Source organism: Zonotrichia leucophrys, chromosome 1, assembly GCF_028769735.1.
Source record: "Zonotrichia leucophrys gambelii isolate GWCS_2022_RI chromosome 1, RI_Zleu_2.0, whole genome shotgun sequence".
Taxonomy (NCBI): domain Eukaryota; kingdom Metazoa; phylum Chordata; class Aves; order Passeriformes; family Passerellidae; genus Zonotrichia; species Zonotrichia leucophrys.
In genome coordinates this window covers 72,800,883-72,824,724 of record NC_088169.1, presented here as the reverse complement: position 1 = coordinate 72,824,724, position 23,842 = coordinate 72,800,883, and the positions used below count along the sequence as shown (strand labels likewise).

Sequence of the window (23,842 nt, the reverse complement as noted above, 5' to 3'; positions counted from 1 at the left end):
AGTGTGGAGGATTTATTTACCTGATTGACTTTCTGCACAGTTTCACCTGAAAATTCTGGAACTGGCCCAAAGGTGTTCAGAACAAGTTTCATTCCTTCAGCATATCTTTCACAATAACTTGAAACACCTGAAAATAAGAGTGAAAAGTTACATTTCAACAGAAATTCCCAGTTAAAGTCAATAAGGCTGCCTGTGCTTAAGCAGGCAGAGACCCAAAAATCAGAGATCCAAAAAATGGTCTGCTCTTATGATTAAGACACCTAATTGTCATGAAGGAAAAATGGATTCTATCCAACCCATTTCCATTAAGGTTCACGAAAAAATTGTTCAGGACACTGCTGCATTGCAAAACCAATGAATGTCACACACCAGCAGAAAATGCTGTGTGAGGGTGTGGTGCACGACCATGAATACATCTGTGCTTTGTTACTTGTGAGCAGAAAGCTTCTCTGACCAGGGAGCATGAGGAGAGTGCTCTCACCTCTCTTCCCAGTCAGTGTATGTCATATCTTGAAGCATTCCTGTCATTACTTCCATTTATTAACCTGGAGTGCATCAAGGACAACATGGCTCAGGGGGAAAGCATCAAAGGCATGGAGACACAGGTAGGCTCCAGTGAAGGAAAAAGGCTAAAGGAGGAACAGATGGATCTCGCAGATCTGTATCTTTCAACCTCTAACTGGGGTTAGAGACAGGGATTTGGTTTTTTTAACCCTCTCTGATGGTTGAGGACTTCTAGGGGAAGACAGGGTTCACCTGACAAAGTGGAGAAAAGGCATCTTTGCCAAAACCCTGGCCCATCTAGTGAAAAAAACCTTATATCAGGGGCAACTGAGGTGTGTGGGGATGGCTCACACAACTGGAGAGATACACACTGCAGGAAAGATAAGGAGGGGGTGTGCTATGTCTGTAATGGGGCAGCTCAGATCTGTGGAACTACTCCATGGGAAGGGCAGCTGGCTGAGTGAGAGCCTGTGGACAGGCCAGTAAAGCACAGCATCCTCCAATAGCAGGAACAGTCCATCCTGATATTCAGGAAGACACGTACATGTATCAAGACATTTGCTTGGATGAGCTCCTGTGCAAAAAGGTGTCATAAAGCAGGTGGAAGCAGGGACAGACTGTAAAGAAGAAGTTGAAAAACACCCCCTAGACATCTAGGAATAGTGTCAGGAAAGCCAAAGATCAGCTCCAGCTGAAACTTGCAAAGATGTCAGGGGCAACAAGGTGGACTTCTACTGCTAGAATAGCCCTTATTGTTACTAGCATGCCCTTGCAAGTCTGCTTTCTACCGTACTTTAAACATAAATCAGTCAATGCACCAATGTCATAACGAGATCTTCATATGACTGAAGGCAAATATTGCACCCATCTTCAAAAAAGGTAGAAAAAAAATCACAGGCCAATCAATCTCTCTTCTGTCCCTAAGAAAATCAAGGAGCAAGTCCTCTTGAAAGAAATTCCTGGACACAAGAATGAGAGTGTGATTGTGACAATCAGCAGGTAGTCTCCAATGCTGTAAATAATGTCTGACCTCGTTGCCTTCTGTGGTTAAATAACTGTGAAAAATAGGAAAGTAGTGGATATCATTTACCTCAGCTTTAGAAAGGCATTTGACATGGTCTTTTATGATATTCTTGTATCAAGGTTAGGACATTAGGGTCTGTCTGTCTGGACAACTAGATGCACAAAAAATAGGTTGGCCATGTAGGCTCAGAGGTAGTGGTTAATGGATTGCACTCCACCTGCAGGCCAGCAAAAATGGAATATTGAAAGAAATTGTCCTGACACCCATACTGCTAAAAAAAACATGCTCATAAGGTGTGAATAGCATAAAATTGGGTAGGAGTGGGAGCTAGAGTGGTATAGACCAGCTGATACATTAAAGGGAAAGACTGCCCTTAGAAAGGTTGGAGGAATGAGCCAATATAAAACTTTAACAAGGACATATGCAAGATCCTGCATCTCAGAAGGAAGGGCTCCTTGCAACAACACAGGCTTGTGAACTCCAAGAACTCCTGGTAGTGGCAGGCAGCAAGCTGCACAGGAACCAACAGTGTGCCCGGCAGCAAAGAGGGCCGGCAGCCTAGGCTGTGTTAACAGATTGAAGTTAATTAACAGCAGACTGAAGGAAGCAATTAACACCCTTTACTCAGCGCTCATCAGACTGCATCCAGAATACTGCATTCAGTTTGGGACTCCCCAGTACAAAAAAACCACTGACAAAACAGAGCAACTTCAGCAGAAGCCACCAAAATGGTGGGGACTGGAGCACTTGTCCTGTGAGGAGAGGCTGGGGGATCTGTGTTTTTTCAGCCTGCAGGAGAGATGACTGTGGGGGAACTTACCAGCAGCTTGCAGAGCTGCAGCAGAGCCTGTGGGGAGGTCAGTGAGCACACAGAGCCAGGCTCTTTACGTTTGTGGGACAGCAGAAAGACAAGGGGCAATAGGGGCAATTTGATATGAGGGGTTCAGACTGGACACTCAAGCACTGGCACAGGTTGCCCACAGAGGTTGTGCAGTCTCCACCTCTGGGGCTTTTCAAGACTGTATGAAACCCTGAGAGTTTGGTCTGACCTCAGGACCTTCACACAGGATCTGTGAAGCTCTTAAAACACATGGTCAGAGAACCTGGGAACCAGCTAACTGGTAATGATGGGTAAAATGGCAGCCAAGTAGACCTTGGCTGAATTACAGAAAGACCCAGGTTCCATCAGCTCTAGTAGGAATCTCTAAACAATTACTGTTGAAGCACTAGAGAGTATGAAATCATACATGCACCAAAAAGAGAAATCAGTCACTTAGCCAGACATACATATCTAGTAGACTTTTAGTGCTATTAACTACCACATAATCAGGAAAGGATAAGGATAAGCCTTTCCCAATCAGGACGTCAGGAACTGCATCACAACAGTAAATGAGCACTGCTTGTCTGGCAGTAAACAAGCTGACACTGATAAAAACACAGAATCAAGTAGCTTGAAAGAGACTTTGAGATCACTGAGTCTAACCTATCACACCTATATAGATTATCCTGATGATCACCCCAGATCTGAGAAGTTCTGGACATCCACTAAAGGCTTCTGAGAACCACAGAGACTTAAGAATTTGCACACTTAATTCTATTTTTATTAGCTAATTATCAAAGCAAAGAGAAGAAACATGCAAAAGACAGAGGCAAGCAGTTACAGTTACCAACCCTTTCATGAAGACGCAGGACATAGTACAGATTAAGAAGCATGAACAAAAACTGCTCATGGTCTTATCAAACCACAAAATGCAGGAAATATAAGTGAGTAGGCCTGACTATCACACAAAAGAATGCAAATCAGGTCTAGAGTCATTAAGTGATCTCTTTCCTCAACAGTTCCCTGGAATGCACAACTGTATGATATCAATACCTTACAAGTCACACTTGTCTAACCCTAAAATGGCTGAGGTTGGAATGAATGAATAGAAACCTCGGACTACTGCCAACTGTGTACCATAATACACTACAGACTGCTCAACATGCCTGAAATCGCTGAGGTACAGGGTTTCTGAAAGGCCTCTGAGGTCACTGAGGGGATGGAGAACACTCTTGTTTCTGGGCCAAAGAAGAACTTTCAAAGGACAAAGCCTCAAGGAAGTACAAAATTTCCTTCAGCACTCTGAAGTCATGATGACCATCAGCTAAACATCTGAAAGGACAGAACAGCAGAATATGTCCATTGCATAAGAGCACAGTAGAGAGATTTGTATCCCACTCCTTTAAAAACGGACTAGAAACATTCTCCAGTATCTGAAGGAAGGAGGAGGCTCTTAGAAAAACTGCAGCCTTGTTAAATAGCTTGAACCTGTATTTGGTGGCAAGAGTGTGACAATCAGCATTCGGTTAGTCTGTTTCCTTGTGTTATCTACCCATGGAGCCAAGAGTGTGACAATCAGCATTCAGTTAGTCTGTTTCCTTGTGTTATCTACCCATGGAGCATATGTATTCCTAGAATATAATCTGGCACGTTCCAGCTTTCCCCAACACAACAAGGAATGCCAGCTAGTCATACAGATATATTGGTTTTCCAATTATAGAGAAAATTTGTATTTTGATCAATTTTCTTGATTGACACACAGCCAGAAACCTCCAGATTGCCTTGTGGGATTCAAAACATCCCTGGCAGGAAGTGAGGTTCAGGAAGCATTACTGTGGGATGTGGAAACAGGCTGTGACATCATCCTGTCTCTTCACTGGGGGAAGAAGCAGAGACCACCATCCACTTCCATAAGCACTCTGGAAAGGACCACTGGTTATCAGGGTTTTCTGACCATACCCTGCCATTAGCATAAGTGTTTGCCTATTACATTTTAACAGCTGGGTTCACAGACTTCAGCACCTGAAGCCAACCCAGACTGACCTACTGGGGGTATGCTAACCACATGAACAATCCTGGGAACCCAAGACAATGCTTTACAGGACTCATGCACCAGCCACAAGACAAAGATAGTTAGTCACATGCAACTTGCTCATGTGAGCTTTGTCTTCTAACAGTGAGGAGTCTGAGCAAAAATGTTCCCACGTGCAGAAGTAGAAATGACTGAGGCAGAAGAGTGAAGGTTTATTCAGCCAGCAGCTGTTGCCAGCTGGACAATGACAAAATAAACAAAGGCTACTCAGTCGAATATAGCAATCCAAGCAAATCCCCATGAGCAACTGGCAACAGAAAGAATGGTAAACTGAGCAGTGTCAGTTATCAGTTATTCTGGTGTTTACCCAGCTCACACAGGTCTATGACACTTAGGCCTAATAGTTTAGATTTGGTACTTTTCCAAAAGTCAACAGGAACCCTTCAAACATCTGGTAAGCTTGTGCAATAATACCACAGATCTGAGTAGTTTTGACTGTGGTAGTAATGAGAAGGTAGCCTAGAAGAGTGTGCACCAGAAATCTTTTTCACAATCCTCAAGTGCATTAGTATCTTGGGAAAGCTGAATGCTTGGACGTGGCTGAACCATTTATCTGCTGAGTATGAACTCCTGAGCTGGACATGGCCTTTAAAGCTCACTCAGCCAGCTAGACCTGGAAATCAAGCTCCTACTGGCAGTTCACCTACTGCTTGAATGAATCAGAACAATTTCTGGGTGGGTGTAGCTCATCAATGCAGCAGAGACGTGCCAAATGCACGCTGGATAGCACAATTCACCCACTGCATGTAATGTAAGAATGAAAAGAAGCCTTATGCAATGTCAGCAAAAGAGGAAAAAGTGAGAAAAAATTTAGAGGTCTAGAGAAAACCAGCAACATTAGCACAGCTGATACCAACATTGTGGCTGACACAGTAACGTGCAGGCACATACGCTGAACGCCAAGCAGGGTGTGGGCACTGCAAAATCTTTCAAGTCTCAAGTGAAGTCAGTAGACCAAAAGTTCAAATACACACACAGTCTTACTCAAGGATTAAAAAAAATGAGTAGTCCAAATTAATAACTCAAGACACTTCTTCTACTGTGCAATGCAATTTTAATTTGATTCCAGAAATCAGTATCAACTGATTGAATGCCTTCTTGAAGCTGGTACTTGAACAAAGGGGAATATTGCTGAAAAAAATCACTTTGCTTTTCAACTGCAAACTCATAGCAAATATTTGACTCCAGGCCTTTAGACTTGGAGTCCTTTGGTTCAAGGGTCAGGGCTATTGCAAAGGTGGATAAGAGCCCTTGGCTCGATCATAGGGACAAGAAAGCAAACAAATATGATAGAATCTCTTTAATCCTTGTTGATACTACCCAGGGAGCAGCTTAAGCTGGAAGAATCAGCATTGGCAAACAGTGTGAAACGAGAGCACCTGGGAGGTGGAAAAATAGCAAGATGGTAAATGGAGTTGATGAAAACAACCTCTGTGTGGGCCACTGCTGTGCCCACGCTGTGCTGCGCTATCTCCAACTTGAGAACAAGAATGACACAAGATGGGACAGAGGAAAAGGATGATAGCTTCCTATTGTCTGTGTAGTTTGCTGGCTCCCTGTCTAAACCTTCCCCAGTCTTGCACACACTCACCTAGCCAATTTTGGAGGAAAGAGGCCATGGGAGGAGGCACATGTTGCAGCAGGCAACTGAGAACTATGAATACAAAACAGAAACACTTCCAGGAAAGGTAGGAGTTTCCTGAATCTTCCTTCCACCACTTAGTCACAGCTATGGCAGGGGTAAAAGAAGAAGAATGAGTTACAAAAAGTTCTAGGGGGCAGTACATGCAAGATTATAGAGATGAAAAGGGGAATACTCTATCTTCCTTGAAAATCCCAAACTCTCTCAGCATTTCTAACTTCTACAGTCTAGTTACAAGAACGTGTAGACAAAGGCATTGATTCAAGGCTCTTCAGCTGCCCATATGTATCTAGGACACACAAGGCTCCAATAATGGAATAAGCTGCTGCTTATGCGGTTTCGGTGAGACTTCAGGCAGTTTCCAAAACAGCTAATGAACTGTCCCACAAGAATTTGTTCTAATAACCACACTTAAAGTTCGCAGCTCCTTACCTGAGAACTTGCACTGGTGTGGTGCAAACATGGTTACTGCTGCACTGCCTCTTGCATCACCAAGATGAACACAGTATTGATGAAGGAAAAGGAACTCAGGACAGATATTTAGCTTAGAAACATGCATTAAGTGCTTCACTGCCCTGAGAGAAACCACAAGTGAAGTTCATAAGGAGGAGAATGACTGTAGCAGTAGGAAAAGAGAAGTGAAAACACAACAGTATAAAATGTAGTATATTCATGCATTATAGTTTGTAAGCACTTTAAAGCATCAGCTTCTCATATGCTGTCTCATCCCTTTCTCTTCACAAGAAAGGCAACAGGCATGAGGGCTGAAGGATACAAGCAAGCAAACTCGGTAAACCAGCCTAGCAAGCACTGAGACACTTGTGACATGGAATGAGAGTCAGGAGCAAGTGTCACTGGCATGGACAGGGAACATGCCAAAGAGAGGGTGCTCCACCATACTTGATGACTTTCAACCTGATGAGCAGCATATTAAGATACTGTAATGACTCAAAGAGAGGAGGCATGATGGTCAAGCCACTGATGCAATAGCATCAACAATTTGAAAAGACTGGGGTGGGGTTGACTTTAGCACATAAAATCTAAGAAGAGCCTGTAGTGAAAGATGGATAATAACAGAAAAAAAGGTCTATTTTAACAGAAAAAAAGAAACATCGTGAAGGAATCTGACATGGTTATATTATGTTCAGAGAAACAAAAGTTCCAAACTTTTTTAATGATAGAGGGATTACATTTTCTAGACATCACACCTCCAAGGGCAACTTTCTAAATGTAATCCTATCTTCATCAAGGGTGTGTCTGAACACAGATGCATGCTGTGAGCTAGGGTGTGAATTCACAGGACGTTTTGTACACTACATTAATTGCCATATGAGTTCACTTATGGCTCTAATCACACAAATACTTGGAACTACACTGAAAAACTGGTAGCACCAAAAAAGGTTTTATTCTTGTTATGCCAGTGTCACCATCTCAACAGCAATGCACAAGTATTTCTGCAGGCCTGCTGGATCAAGGAATAAAACTGAGTCATTATGAACTGCTTATTTTCTTAGATCAGTTTCAAACTTGGGATGAATTCCTCAATCTGAACCACTTGGTGACCATTTCACACTCTCATTAATGCATCAAGACACTTTCTTTGGGAACCATCTATAAGGACTTGAGGAATAAAGCTCCAAGAATTCCTGTGCAAAGTCATGTGTTCCTTTCAGAAAGCAGAGGGAACTACTTTACACCTATGAGCCCATAGAAGGAAACTGGTGCACAGCAGCCAGTATTCTGAAAAATTCACACCTTGACTTACTGCATATACAAAAAAGTATACTGCATATACTGCTTTCATACAAAAAAGCCCTGCAGCTCCACAAAGGCAAATAGCAGTTCTAGAAGGGCTATAAACTGCTTTTTTCAGCCTATTGGGAAGGGAACTGAATGCATGTAAACACATATGAAATATATGGTGGGTTTATGAACATTAAAGGGCTTTGTATGATTATACACCACTGTGATAGTCCATCTCAGTAGCATCCTTTTACAAGTATCCTGAATTGGGTTGAGATATTTTATTATCCTAAAACATAACACATAGACTGGACAGAAAAGAAGGTAGTCTTCCTTTTCTTAGATGTTACTACCTTAGACCTTCTCACACCTGCTGACCAGCTTGCAGTACAAAGCTCCTGAACTGGGTTAAAGCTTGGTTTGCTCCCTGTACAGCAACACTGAAGTAGTGGTCATAGCAATGGAAATAATCTCTGCTCTTGAACCAGCCAGCATATCTGTTTAGAATAATTCTTAGAACCACACTTGGCTATGTCTTGCCTGACAAAAAAAGTAAAATTTCCTCCCTTTCAACTATGACTTAATGATTCTCCACTCTTTCCTTTTCATATTTTGTGCTTTTCACACAGCACAATCATTCTTCCCCTCTCATCCAAAACCAATTCACCTGGCAGGTGCTTCTAAAATGAGCAAGTATTCCCATTTTCTGTAAGAGAAACATAATATTGATCATGAAGACTAATTTCTAGCTTACTGGATAGTTGCACTTTCTTTACAGGGACCATACATCAGTCCCAATTTCCACATAACTCCTATAGACACCTCTATGAATACCTCAGTGAGTGACAGGTAGAATATAATCCTGGAATGGTGTTGATATAAGATAAAGATCCTTCAACCTCCCACCATCCAACTCTTCTGCTGATATTGGCAGTTTAGATCAAGTTCCAATTATAGCTCACTAAATAACCTACTAACAAAATATCTGATCTAAGCCAATTATGAAATACATATTAAGAACATTTGCTGCAAACCTGTAAAACACAGGATGTTATAGTCTAGCCTCTGCTTCTACAGATGATGAAGCAAAATGAAGAAACCAGATTTTTCAAGAAACAAGCGATTAGGAGATACAATCTCACTGAGGCTGGACCATCTTCACTATATTCACAGATTGCCCAGTACATGTACAGGTGGGATATAGTGTCTGCTAACATAATCCTACAACAGTGAACATGCAAACTGACGGTAGTGAAGTCTACTGATCTTTCTTGTAAAAGACTTAACAGCATTTGTTGTGATGCTGGCATGTGAAATCATAAGAGGACAAACTCAAAATCTGAAACAGATATCAACATTAATTTTATTCAATGAAATCAACAATCAAATTTATATTATTATGCAGTTTGGGTAGGCTTTTTTCCTCCCCAAAGCAGTTTCTTTCCTGTCTGTTGCAATTCAATCCTCAAACTGTTGTTGCTGTCTCTGCTCCTTTTCATGACTTGACGCTGTCATTTTATTCCATGTTCAAGGCAGTTGGCTCACAGCCATATAGTCAGCATTCCTAATATTCATGCATTGATTAAATGGTAACCTGAAGTGGCCTAGATAATAGGTTTGATAGGATCCTTTATGAATAGGGAGGAAAGGATGTAAGAACTAACAGAGGCAAAAAGTGACAGTAGCCCATAGGAAGTTCAGGGGAGGATCTTGATGTATGCATCCCACAGGGAAAGAAGAAACACTGATCTCAGAAAAAATAATTGGAATAAATTTATTCAAATCCAAACAACAATGTCACATCACCATAACAAAACAAAACAAAAAAAGAGGGACTCTCCCTCTACCAATAACACTCACATGCTTCCTTCATCCTTCCTCACTGATTAACAAATAGTTTAAGACTGTGGGCAACTAATATCTTACTGTAAAAAATGGGAGCTGCTGTGAAACTGACAGGCTAATGAAAAGGATAGAGGCACTTTCTTGTGTGTACCTCCACTTCCTTCCGCAAATAAAAAAAAGGCAGCATTAGTACAGAGCATCGGAGAAGGCTTTCATAGAATCATAAAGTCTTTAGGTTGGAAAAGACTTCTAAGATCAAGCCCAACTGTTAACCCAGCATTGCCAAGTTCACCAGCAAACCACGTCCCTGACTGCCACATCTACATGTCTCTTCAATACCTCCAGGGATGGCGACACAACCACTTCCCTGGGCAGCCTGTTCCAATGCTTAACAACCCCTACCATGAAGAATTTTCCCCTAATATCCAATCTAAACCTTCCCTGGTGCAACTTTAAGCCATTTCCTCTTGTCCTATCACTTGTTACCTGGGAGAACAGACTGATCTCCACTTGGCTGCACCCTCCTATCAGGCAGCTGCAGAGAGTGCCGAGGTCCCCTGAGCCTCCTTTTCTCCAGGCTGAGCACCCCCAGCTCCCTCAGCTGCCCCTCACAGCACTTGTGCTCCAGACCCTTCCCCAGCTCCGCTGCCCTTCCCTGGACACGCTCCAGCCCCTCAATGTCTCTCTGGCACTGAGGGGCCCAGAACTGAGCACAGGATTGGAGCTGTGGCCTCAGCAGTGCTGGGTACAGGGGGACGGTCACTGCCCTGCTCCTGCTGGCCACACCTGGATCATGTTCAGCTGCTGTTTGCCAGCACCCCCAGGTCCTTTTCCACTGGGCAGCTTTCCAGCCACTGCCCCCAGCCTGCAGCAGTGCCTGGGGCTGTTGTGACCCCAGTGCAGAACCTGGACTTGGCCTTGTTGAATATCATGCAATTGGTCTTGATATCCAGTATGATATCCAGATCACTCTGCAGGGCCTTCCTGCCCTCCAGCAAATCAACACTCCCACCCAACTTGGTGTCATCAGCAAATTTACTAAGTGCATACTAAGGGCACACTTGATCTCTTCATCCAGATCATCAATGAAGATATTAAACAGGACTGGGCCCAGCACTGAATCCTGGGAACACCACTTTGTGACCAGTCCCCAGCTGAAAGTAATTCCATTCCTCACCACTCTCTAGGCCCAGCCATCCAGACAGTCTTTTAAGCAGTGAGCAGCTAGTTTCTCCAGGAGGATGTTTTGGAAAATGGTGTCAAAGGCTTTACTAAAATCCAGATAGACAACATCTTTTTCCTCATTCACTAGGCAGATCATCTTGTTTTAGAAGGAGATCAGGTTAGTCAAGCAAATCCTTGGCAATGAAGAGGAGGTCCATATTATTCTACATTATGTGATGCAATACTGGGCAACCAAAGAGAAGTTGGCACTGGCACAGAACTATGAACATAAGCCATCACATGTGCTGACATCAGCAATTTTGATTTAAACCGACTGATGAGAGCAAGAGTCACTCTGTGAGCACATAAACAGGAGCAGCCCTAGACTCAGAGACAATGTATCTGCAAGTGCAGGAGTGAAGCAATCCTTCTCACAACCCAAGTTATGAGGCAGCCAACAAGGCGCTGTTGTGGAAATGGTTCAGTTCACAAGTGTACTGCAGCATTGTCTAGAAGATCCAGCACCAGAGCAGAGCCTACCATGTCAAGGACCATAGAACAGCAAAATAAAGACACAGCACAGCCCATAACATAAAGAGCTAGTATTTAGGTGATCTTAACTTTTTGAAGTTTTTGTGTTTTGTTGAAGTCTTTGCTCAAACCTTTGTGACGCTGATCCATAATTTTTATTTCATTTTACGCAATTCACTTTTTTGAATAGTATATGTGAATCCCAGGAAAATAAAAACATCTAAAATATTAATTATGCAAGACAGATGTCAAACTGTTACTTGACTGTTTTGTCAAGTCAGCTTTGTATGCGCAGGATTTTGCTGACAAAAGTACTTTTATTTCATTCAGGATATAAGCCTAAAACACAGCAGCTCCAGGGATATTTACAAATTCAACTTGGCTACAAATTCAGCAGCAGGGGGGCATTCATCTATGGAAAGTGATTTTCTGTTGACACTGGATTATCAGCTAAACTTTTTCAATAGTTTTTTTACCTGACACTCAGGTGGTTCAGAACTATGGCTACAGCAATGTTATCAAAGTATGATGGGATGAATCTCAGAAAAAATTTGTTACACAGCTAGTGTTTTAATAGGTTGTTATCTTTCATCTGATCATTTGAAACAAGATAATCAATATCCATTTCCTTCCACTGACCTCACACTTTAAATAAGTTTTCCTTAGCATTACATTTAAAAAAGAGACAAGTCTAGTTGCAGCAATCCTAACCTGGTTTGTTACATAACATTTCCAGTGTCTTGTGCAAAGCAAGCCCTCCCTTCATATTCATAACATTTTACACTACCTACCTTCTGCATTAAGATGCATGGTTTCCAGAGGTCCAATAAATGCGTATCGCATTCCCAATCCATCAGACATCACAAGGTCTAGATCAGTAGGAGATATTACTCCTTCCTAAGCAGCAGAAGTACAACAGGAAGGAAGACTGGTCAATGTTTGCTTTTAACACAAGATTTCCCATTTTTTTGTATATAATTAAAAATTAGCGAAGTAATAAAAACTAAGTCTAGAAATAGCAGTTAGGATTTCAAAGAGACAAACACAACTGCTTGTCAGAAATGTCCATGTACTATGCAAGCCTTCATACAGTTCAGCATAAGCATTCATTCATATCTCTAGGACTGTACTTCCTAGTCCCAGAAACTGAGAATTGGAGAAGAAAGCAAGCATGACACTCTTAACAGCACATGGCCTAAAGAGTTTATATCAAATCCAAGTGCTATACCAACCCTTTTAAATACAGGAATTTTGACTAAATGTTACACCTTCCTTCATATTCTCTTAGTTTTGGATTTTTGGGCAGAGTCCCAATTAGTAGAATGGTGGTGCACCAGAAGGTACTATGCAGTTGCCACTCCCTTCCACAAAACTCACCCAACATTCAACCTACTCAGCCTCAGCCTGCCCAGGGTTCTCGAGTTCACAGACAGCCTCACATCTCAAGAGCTGGCAGGATACAGAGCAAGCAAAATGAAGCACTTCTCGTGTTAGAAGTTGAGCATTGCTATTCCACCCACATGCAGCACTTACAAAACAGCCAATGCCTCCATCAGGTTGGGGCAAGCACAGAAAGGCTTGTAAAAAGTGATTTACAGTCCTTTACCTGAACAGATTTACTTGAGAAGAATACTTTTTATTACATGAGGTTGTTTTCCACCTCTTAGAAAGATATGACTTAATGAAGACTTGTTCTAAATGCTTTGATCAGGTTTTGAGAACTTGTCCTCTTTATTCCCAGAGACATGAAAACATTTTCTTCTGGGTAGGAAGGTGGAAGAGATGCTGAACTGCTTGTAATTTATCTTTTTACCCTATTCTGAGGTGCTCAGCCTACTCAGTGCCTCTTCCTTAACAAGTCCCTTTACGCTTCAGAATACTCATACTCATTTACTCATCTGCTTGGATAAAACCACATCATTTTCTGTTAAGTTTCAGTCTTGCAAGGCCCTGTCTGAATGCCCCTTTGTATCATGCAGTCATGGGCTAGAGTTACGGGCACACAGGACAGCTCTTCTGATCTGTAGTAGACATTGACATCTAAGCTAGACATCTAGACTCTCTTTATAATCACCAGGGGAAAAAGGAAATCAGCGTCCTAAAGCAGGCATCTAGAGTAGGTAAGATGAGTTGTGTCCTAAAAGGGCCTAATTCTCCTCCCCAATTGAAAGATGAGTAAGAAGCTTAGATATCACAGTCTACATTTTCAAGATCCCATCTTAAATGAGCTGAATCTCACCCACAGTGTCTTCCTGTGTCCATGATTTACATAATCTACTGCTACTTTAAAAGAAACTTAAAAGCCACAAATGAACATCACTTCTACAGACATCAAGTTTCATCATCTCAGGCTTATACTGAGACTTCTGTAAGACAACCTCAAGACTCAACCTGTTAGTAGGCCTTGTTCCTATCAACCAAGCCAGTCTGAATCCCTGTTGCAGAACTCTACTTTGAAAAGGAAACACTGACATAATTATTAAGATCTATGTACCATATATGGAACACACTATAGTTCTCCTAACAATTAGCCATAAAATGGCAGGGATAAGAAAGCATTATTTTCTTCAAATTAAAGGTAAAGCATAGACATGGTAAGCAAACTCATCTAGAGGCAGACAGAAAGGTCTGCTTAAAGACAGGACTAAACAAAAACCTCAGAGAGAATTCAGATTACAGACCAGCATCAGGATAATTAACACAGACACCATACATTCTGTGAAAGCTTTTTCCCCTGACATGGCAACGCAACTTCTCTGAACAACATCAGCAAAGTCAACAAAAGTGTTCTTCTGTAGGGAGTGCTTCATCCAAACAATGAGTTGTGCTGCTAAAGCTGTGCTCGATGAGTAGTTCCCCCCTGCCCCCACTGGCTGACATGGATTTGTGGACAAAAGACTAACCACAAATTCCAGACAAGTATTTGAACCACAGCAGCAGTTAAAAACTGTAAACATTATGTTAAAAGAGTTAACAGGCTCTTGAAGCACTTCAGAATAATTGGAAAATAATTTCCAAATTAATAACTTACTTTCTTTGGATACCATAGTCCATAGTCCTCATATATTTGAAGACCAGGTGCCCTCATAATCACGAGTGCTTTGCTCTTGGCCTTTTTGACTATAGCTGCAATTTGATGTTTTCAGCTGCCAAAAGGCAAAAATTGTTGCTACCAGAAGGAAACCATGACAGATCCCTTCAGCTGAGGGATACAGTGTTCTATACAAATGATCTCAGCTTCTTCTTGTCAAAAAGACCCTTCCAAAGAAAAAGTTTTACTTCTCTTCATAAATTAGAACACATAAATGATAAACAAGTTAGACCTTCCTACCCTAGGCAATAACCCTACTCCCATTTATGGTAAGGAGATGATCAGTTGGTGGAATGATTCACCTGGCTGCAAGGTCAGCAAGGTGTCTTCCACAAAGATTGATGTTTGTGCTAAGAACTAAACAAGAAAGAGTTCCTATCCGGTTTCACTAAGTGTAGGTGTGAATTAATCTTCCCAAGGGGATTTTTCATCCTGGATTACCCTTCTGGTAAGCCTCTGCCTCCAGCACTTGTCAGTGGGAAGAAGTATGGTAGGAGTTCACTAGAAGCTCTTACAGCTGCACAATTAAGATTTAAAATAAATTCCACCACAATCCTCAGATCCCATTGGCCAGTCAAATTTCAAAACCTAGACTATCTCAGAATCCTTCACACTTCTTATGACAACATTTATATACCATAATCTCATTTTCCTAGAGATTCTAATCTCCAGTGATACCACAGGATTATCCTAATGAACCTTTGGTATTTTATTAGTGCTTCTCCCTATGCAGGGATCCTTTTCACATTTCCAAAAACCTGTGGTGGTTCTGCAGTCTCCAGCATTAGGCTCTGACCCAACCTGCCTGGTTTTAATGAGCAGTCTTTCTTTTCATCTCTGAGTCACACCTACATCACAACTTCTGTTGTGGACTTGGTTTGTAATCATACCAAATGTAATGGCCAAAAGACATCACAATCTTACTTTTTTCTGATTCTACCAATTCATCATGTTCTCTTATTCACTCCAGTCTGTTGAAGAGTTATTTTGGGCTTCACTGCCACCTGGACCACACACTTTCTGCTTACAAATCTGCCACTTCATCCTCTCTCTTTCCCAAATTCAGTATTCTTTCTTTTTTCTTCCTCTGATTGCCACCAATGCATGCATTCTGTCTTAGCAGTACTTGTTACACCCTGCACTTCACTATTACTTCAATCAAGTCCCTTCCATCCACACCCTGATGAAATCTTTTTCCAGTCCTGTCATTTTGAGCAGATAACTTTTCTCCTACATCCCTCTACATCTTTCCATTTCATAATGTTTAAGAAACTTGTTGTTCTCCACACTTCACACCTCCTTGCTTTACTGGCCTTTATCTTCCTTCTTCCATGGCACCCTCACTCACTCACCCTGTTAGAGACACTTAGCATCAAAACTATTTCTCTTCCTGTCACTTTGAATTTCCTTTTTATGATATCTCTCATTTTATGAGGCACTGTAACTAAATGTTTAATCCTATATCTTCAATCTTTTGGGAAAAGTGTCTGAATAACACTGTAGTATGATTAATAGTAAGGAATTTGGGCTTTAAAAGTCTTGTCAGCATTTAAAGTCTGCTAAGCTAGTCACTTGAGAAAAGAGGTACATAAATTAATGATTGAAGCCAATGCACCTGACTGCCACAAAAACAAACTAAAATGGACACATAGCCAAACCATTACTTTATTTTCCAACAGATTAACAAAAATTTAATAGCTGTCTGTTCTTTCATGTTTTACAATGACTATAACATAAAAGAAGATCCACTGTAAGAGAAAAAACCACATTAAGACAGTATTAAAATGTTATGCAGAGATAAGTAGAGTATGTACACAATCCATCCTGTAACAGTTTTAACATGTTCCTAAAACTGAAACAGCTGAAACTCCTAAATTATATCAAGGTTAAAAACTGTCATGCTTCACCTGCTATCTCTGCTGCTGTGTTTTATGATCTCCTTGCAAATTCCAGGTGATGCTTAGGGAAATATTTCAAAAAGGTAAGATTTCACTCAGTGATCCACAGTTAAATGACAATCATAGCTACTCAGAGTAAGGCTTGAGATTCCTGAAGTGTTTGGTTGTTATTTTCTGGATTATGTTTAACCAAAATTTTACCTTCACAACAAGATAAAGTCAAGCTATTTAATTAATACCCCTTGCAACATAATCCTAAACTACTCTAAAATGTACTGGTAAAAGTACAAAAGTAATGATGTCTACAGTGCACAGTGTGCTTCCCAGGCAAATATAGGCAGTAAGCTTCTGTTCCAAGAGTTATGAACAAAATCAGACACACCAGTGACCACTGTCAATGGAGATGTGAGAAAGCAAATAAATGGTAACAGAGAATAACAGAGAAAGCAGTTGAGGTATTTTTCCTGTTACTGGCTGAAGGTTATTCTAATATTCCAAATTGGTAATATAAAAATTTAGGGTTGATAAGAGAGGAATAAGGATCTTCAACCTCAACATCTCACAGAACTTCTTTTACTCTCATCTTTTATCAGCTTTGCATTTCTACCGGAGCCCTAGCAATTGAATACATAAATAAGAAACCTACATGAATGCCAGTCTCAGATAGGCTATGAGGTCCTACAAAAAGTTCTCAGACACATGACCTTAAAGAGACAGAAGGGAGTGCTCTCACTATCTGCTTTAGCATGGAATAAATGTGGAGCATGAGGAGACACAGATAACTGATACAAAAATTTCCTGCCATGAACACCTGCACTGCCCAAATGCTTGTGACTTGCAAGTCAAAGCAATCTTTGAAAAGACATCTTGTCACTAAAAGACTAACTCAGACCCAAAATTAAATCTATTTTGTAGCACTCTTGCTTCAAAGAGAAGCACTTGCTTGAAGTACATCTTTTAGACCCATAAAAGAATCCATGGTCTTTGCTTCTGAGTTGTTGTAAAGTCAAACTTCTGCATTCTGTAATCTACATTCCTAATAATCCACATAAACAAAGTCCTCAGCATTCAACAGTACATCTCCAAATGAGTTTTCTTTCTCCTACTTTCCAACAAATTGGCTCTCAACTTTCAAGCCTATTATTTTTTACCACTTTACCACTACACTTCCCACTCCCACATTCAGACCAGTCCTGCATTCAAAGCACTCCTTTTGTGCCCAGCTGTAAAATCCCAGCCTCCCTGTGTGTGCAGCTGGGAACCCCAGCATCTTCAGCAAAGATAAACTGCATCCCAGCACTCAGGTTTCTCATTGCTGCTTTAATCTCTTTGCCCTGAGTTATGCTCCTCTGTGTGCTCCGGCATCCATGCCGCATGCAACTTGAGCACCATGTTGAGTCTTGAGCCTGCACCCAGATTTCTGTGCTGGCAGAGCCTTACCTCAGATTTCTGGCTGTGTTAAAAGTGTGTCCTACTCTTGGACCCACAGGGCAGGAGTCAATGAGCCCCACACAACATTCAGCAAGCAGATATCTTTACCACATTTGCTTCTACACAGCTGCATCTTTACTGTCGTGCTCTGTATCAGAGCCTTTCTCCCATAACATGACTCCTCACCCATGTCTCACCCATCCCAATAGAGCACTGCTGAAGAAAAGAGAGACTGACAGGTTGTCAGTTTCCCAGACAGATTTGGGAACTAAAACATATTCTGCAAGCTAATCAGCCTACTTATTACAATGTTTTCAAGATAAATGTTGTAAATACAGCTGTACTGCATGTCTGTCCTGCCACCAATGACTTTAACAGGACATTAGTAGTTCTACTGGAGAAACTTCCACTAGTTTCTTTAATGAAATAAGCTCAACTGACTGAAAAAACCCAAAAAATACCCCAACCAATCAACCAACCAATAAAAAACCCCAACAAAACAACACAACAATCCCCCAGTGCTTCTCAGAGTAATGAAAACACTTGTTTTCAGATGTAACCAACATGAGTAAAATCTGATTTTTAGGAGTCTCTCAAAGATAGAGTTGGGGAGACTGATGTTTTCAACAGTAAGAACAGGAAAGTGACTTCACAATCAGAAGCAAGAATTATGTTTCCCTATTTGGAAAGTGGAATACACGAAAAGAACATGACTTGCAATAAAAATTACTGAGTTGGCAGCAGAACAGTAGAAAAACACCAACTGGCCCAGGCCTGCAGCTCTCACCTATCTGCAGGGATCCTCCTCCCATCAAAGGCACTGTGCAGCCTGAAGTCACACAGCTGAAACTATACCCCTTTGACAGCTGCTATTGTTCAGGCTTCTGGAATGGAAATACAGCCACCAAAGTTGTTAAGTTTAAATGTGTGTTTGGCTGAAACGCTGTAAAATTATACAAGAACAGAACTTGGAAACTTTGATTTACAACAAAAGCAACTTTTTATATCTGTCAGCCCTTCAAGCACTATTTTATTACAATTCAAATCACCACCACTGCTACAAAAGCATCCATATAACAGGTTCATACTAAAGGTTTGCTTCAACTCAGTACTTCCTTTCCAACAGCAGCCCATGAAGTGTTCTCAAATGCCTTCCACAGCAAGACCAAACAGAGAATGATACGTTCAGGGATATGTACTGTACTGCCTCAGCTCCCAGCAGCCCAGTCTTTGAGACTTTGAAGTTGGAGGTTGCTTCTGCACAGTCCAACATGAATGTATCTAAATGATCCCTGGATCCATTCAAATTTTTAGCATCATAGGTTACTATGGCAGTGGCTTCCACCATTGAATTTATGCTCTCAGAGATGTGAAAGAATCCTGTTAGATTTTTGTGCTGACCATGGGTGACTGGTCCACAAGGGACAACAGGCACAAACTAAAAACTCAAAGTTACATCTGAATAGGAAGAAAAAAAAAATCTTTACTTTGAGAGTGACAGAGCACTGGAGCAGGCTGCCCAATGAGAATGAATGTTTTCCTCTGAAGTTATTCAAACCCACCTAGACGTGATCCTGTGCACCCTGCTGTAGTAGGAGGGTGGGATTAGATCTCCAGACGTCCCTTCCAACCCAAACTATTCTGTAATTTTACGTTCCTGTCTTTTCTATTCTATGTTTTCCAACATGACTACAGCTTTCTGAAGGTGTTTTTCTTATCATAAACTTGAGACTTTGTATTAAAAGTTTAACAACAGAAGCCATTTTTAAAATTTAAATGAACATCTTCAGTAGTAGATCAGTTCCTTCCTCACAACACTGTTTCACTTATTATTATTCACCACCTCCTTTATATTGTTGTATTAGGTTGCTAGTGAAAGCCAGCTACAGCTAAGCAAAATCAGTTCAGTGTTTAAACATAGTTTAAACACTTCTTTGGAAACAGAATTGCTTTGTTTACAGAAATATTACCTTAGTTTTAAGATCTTTACCTGCATTTGTGCACATGGTTGTTTTAAACAGCTTGAAAAATAAAAACACTCCACAACAAGAAAGTAAGTCCCATTAAAGCTCAGTTGAAACTCTTCTCAAAAGACTAGCAACAGACTCATAACCTAGCTCCTGCTGAAAGATGAGACTTCAGCACAGAGCAGCTAACTGTGGGAAAAGCTGAAGGCACACAAACAAATGATTCTCAGCTAGAAGTCTGAATGGACAGGAGGAGGAGAAATCTGTCTTTACCTACAAGTATCAAGTAACAGTTAAACCTATGAGTGCAGTTCCTGAAAGGCCAAAGAGAAAACCATTTAAAATATTTTCATGAACACTGTACAGTAAGCCAACAACACTAGAAAAGACCAAACAAAATTATGAGAAGCCTACGAAAATAAAAATTGGTATTTTGCTTCCTGTGCTTTTAAAATAATTCTTTTGATTGCCCTAAAAATAACTGTATTCTGAAAAAAAAAAGCAGGATAAGGAATAATTTTTACCATTGCATATCACCTCATTTTTGTCGGTCTTTGCTTTTTTTAACTGACATCACTTCTTACTGGGCTTACTTTACATTTAAATATACATTTTATGTTCATAAGGGACAGCTGAACAAAGATGACACAAATTTAAAGGGTGTTTAAATATAAAATCTCACTTATCACATCTACAGAACTGAACAAGTACTGAAAAAGAAGATATACATACACCCACAAGTCTCCAAGCTTCACTTATCACTGCATACTGTAGTCGATTCAGAACAAACCCCTCAATTTCTCTGTTTAGTTTGACAGGAGACTGACCAATCTTCTTCATCAGGGCATATGTTCTCTCTGTCGTAGAAGGATCTGTTTCTGGATGAGGAACAATTTCAACCAACGGCACAAAGTAAGGTGGATTTACCTCGAGAAGAAAAACAAAGGAAGAACATCAGCCACCAACAGAACAAGTTAATATAAAGCATCTTTATAGATGGCACTAGCTTGGATAATTTCCAGGGAACACAGCAAGCCTGATATTCAGACCTTGAAAGACTTCACTAATCCAATAAAAGCTGGTGCATTAACTCAAATTAAAAGAAATTAAACTTGCAGTAAATCAAACTCTGTTTAACCCCAGCAAAATTCATGGAGCTACACCAGAGATGACAGCACTCAAACAGTACTGCAAGACTTTATTCTGACTTGAGGAACTGTTTGCTCAATATTCAGGCTAGTTGTTGTTCTAAGACATATGGTCACCACCTGTCTTCCCAAATTAAGCAAGGCCTTTCCCTTTAGACAGTCAGGAACTTTATAGCAAAAGTATTGCAAAACACCACCTGTAAAATGCAACACTTAACAGATAAGCAGCTACTGGCCCCAAGCCTGTAAATATATGCTAAATACAGTAACAGATATCACATAAAACATACTTTGAAAATGTTGCAGAACAGGTTACCTTCAAACACTGTACTTAGAAAAAAATAAATTACCTCTCCCTGACTCTTCCCAAATGTAATTTCTCGTCAAGACCTTTGTGTTATGTATCTTTGCAGTAAAAACCAAAAAATGCTAAAGAACATCCTGGAAAGAGCTAAAAGTTCTTCAGGTCATAGTGTTACAGACAGTTAAACTGCATGCATTCTCTTTCCAAAGCAGGAGTCCTTCAGCTGTACTCTTAAAGGCGCTAAATTCAGCTCTCCATCTAGCTCCAGGCAATAAAGGGGGCTAACATATAATAAAGTTACTACCAGGAATAACACTGACATTTGAAGGGTGGCAATTAACTACTGATTCTTTCATCATGCTCCCTTATAGTCAACTACTCTTAACGATGCTCCTGTCAATGCAAGGACAGAATTTAGTCACAGGAATGTGCAAGTAGCCTTTCCTCCCTGCATGTTCCTTCTTTTCAGTATTTACATGGTTCCCTTTCCTGCAGGGTCTGACATGTGCTCCAACTACTGATGTAACACACTTCATTCCTCTGAGAATGTGTGTGTGTGACACACACATGCCTTGTGTCCCAACACAGCCCCTCTCACATCAGTATTTTTGGCACTGCCATCAGCAATGCTGAGAACGGTGTGGTGGATGGACACCATCCAGTGGTGCCAGGCAATGAGCAAGACCCAAAGCACTGCAAGCATCAAGACATTCTCTAAGGCTTAAGTATATCACAGGTTCCAGTCAGAAAGAGGACAGGTTAATTGTTGAGAGAGACTAAGGCTATTAAAAATTTCTTGGAAGATTACTGTTGACAGTGATCTTATTGAAGTATGCCATTTCATGAACTTGGCACAGGGAACATATGGGTGTGCTCATGAGCACACTGAGGAGACACAGGAAGGCAGTTTTTCAGGAGTGAGATAATAGATATTGGTAAAAACTGAAAGTAGTAGAACATAGATGAAGTAGGGAATGGCGGAAAGTTTCTAAAAATGAGAAGTATTTCAGGGAACAGAAGGTCACCTTAGCGTAACAAAGACACAGCTAAGAAAGGAGATAACAAAGAAAATGCTGAAAAGAACTAAGTTACAGAAAAACTGTCAACAAACAAATATTAATTTTAATGGACCAGTAATAAGATTGGAACAAAAATTAGAAGACACAAACAATTTCTAACAGCAGTACTGGAGTTTAAAAAATAATCTGAGAAAGTTTAATGAAGTTTTAAGGTTATTTGACTGCAGGGTTTCCTGTGCAACAGGGGACTTCACTCAGTGGCACAGTCTCCTCTAGCCCCGTATTTCTAGTTGGGTGGTCTAGCAGGCCTATACAGTACATCAGAGGAGAACCACCCTGCAGCAGACCCCTATTGATCCATTGCCTGAAACTGCTTTCAGAGAACAGCTATATCTGTTTTGTACTGTAACATAAGGATTGTGTGCTTTTCTATCATACAGCTGTGCTGAGAGATTCTTTTTTTCTAATTGCTGAACCATCTTAAACAAAGGGATGAACTGCTTCTGCCCTTTGGGCACTTCATTTCATTTTATCTCAACACGCTCACTCATGCCAGAGGCTCTACAACTTTAGCTTTTAATTCTTCTGGTATATCAAATTCCACACTTGTTTTCAGTGTCTTGCAGAGCTGCTTGCTTCCTGCAGCCATCAAATCCTACTTTTGTGTTCAAGATCTTAGTTAAAAATAAAACAAAACAAAAACCCACCCAAAGCCAACAGCTACTACAAAGCAAGCATGTTTCCTGATGCAGATGCAGAAAGGCCCCTGGAAGCGTACACTGCTTTACAGCTTCTTTGGTACACTCAGTACAGCTGAGTGAAGCTGAGATTACTACAAAAACAGTCTCATTTGGACTGCAAAGCCATTGGGGAACAATTAGACATTTTAAGGTACTCCAGAGCGTTCATTTTGACAAAATACATATCCTTACAACAGAAATGTAGAAAATGTTTTAGCAGAGACCACCTTCCCAGATCTGATAAAACCTGGTTTCAGGAGTCGCTTCTACAAAGACTGCAGTTCAGACTAAACAAAGTCAACTGGTGCAGACCAGCTTGGGAAAACAGTAAGAAAGAGTACAGTAAAATCAAAGACTGACAATCATGCAGCCAGGAACCAGTTAAAAAAAATAAATTGTATAGTTACTTAATATAGAAATGTTAGAGAGAGATTATCTCTTCTCTTGCATTAGAGAAGACTACAACCCTGGAAGTAAGAGATAAGAAACTATTGAACTTTAGACTGGAGAAAGGCTAGATCTAAGCACAGATATATATTTTGAAATTTGACCTTTTTGTAATTAAAAAGGATTGAAAACTTGTTATATAGAAGAAAAACAAACCAAGCCTTTTGTTCCCCTTGCCACACAGGCACCCCAAGGCACAGTGGTGGTGGAGGTGTATCAGAAAGGCACTGACCAAATGCTTTGACACTACAGCAGGAGGCTACAGTTAGCTGTAGAGACACTACAGTGAAATAGTGCTGTATTTTTGTACTCTTGTGCATGCCCAGGGAATTTACTTTACTTTACATTTACTTTACACTCTGAGGGATGCCCTGGAGAGATATCATGTAGTTACCAAACTGCAGAGACCAGGGCAGCACCTCTCTTCATGAC

At 40.8% G+C, this 23,842-nt stretch overlaps 1 protein-coding gene and 1 long non-coding RNA gene across 3 annotated transcripts in view; one reads left to right on the top strand and one right to left on the bottom strand.

The window, feature by feature from the left end:
* Positions 1-23,842, bottom strand: part of CRYL1 (crystallin lambda 1) — a 49,499-nt gene that overhangs the window by 2,742 nt on the left and 22,915 nt on the right. Inside the window, exons 5-7 of the mRNA XM_064717680.1 lie at positions 20,485-20,679; positions 12,157-12,262; positions 21-127 (exon numbers count right to left, since the gene is read on the bottom strand). Of these exons, the coding sequence (XP_064573750.1) occupies positions 21-127; positions 12,157-12,262; positions 20,485-20,679 (408 nt within the window). The remainder of the gene's footprint in view (positions 1-20; positions 128-12,156; positions 12,263-20,484; positions 20,680-23,842) is intronic.
* The window catches only part of LOC135450056 (uncharacterized), a 78,571-nt gene that overhangs the window by 31,912 nt on the left and 22,817 nt on the right, over positions 1-23,842 (top strand). The gene's annotated exons all lie outside the window — the stretch shown is intronic.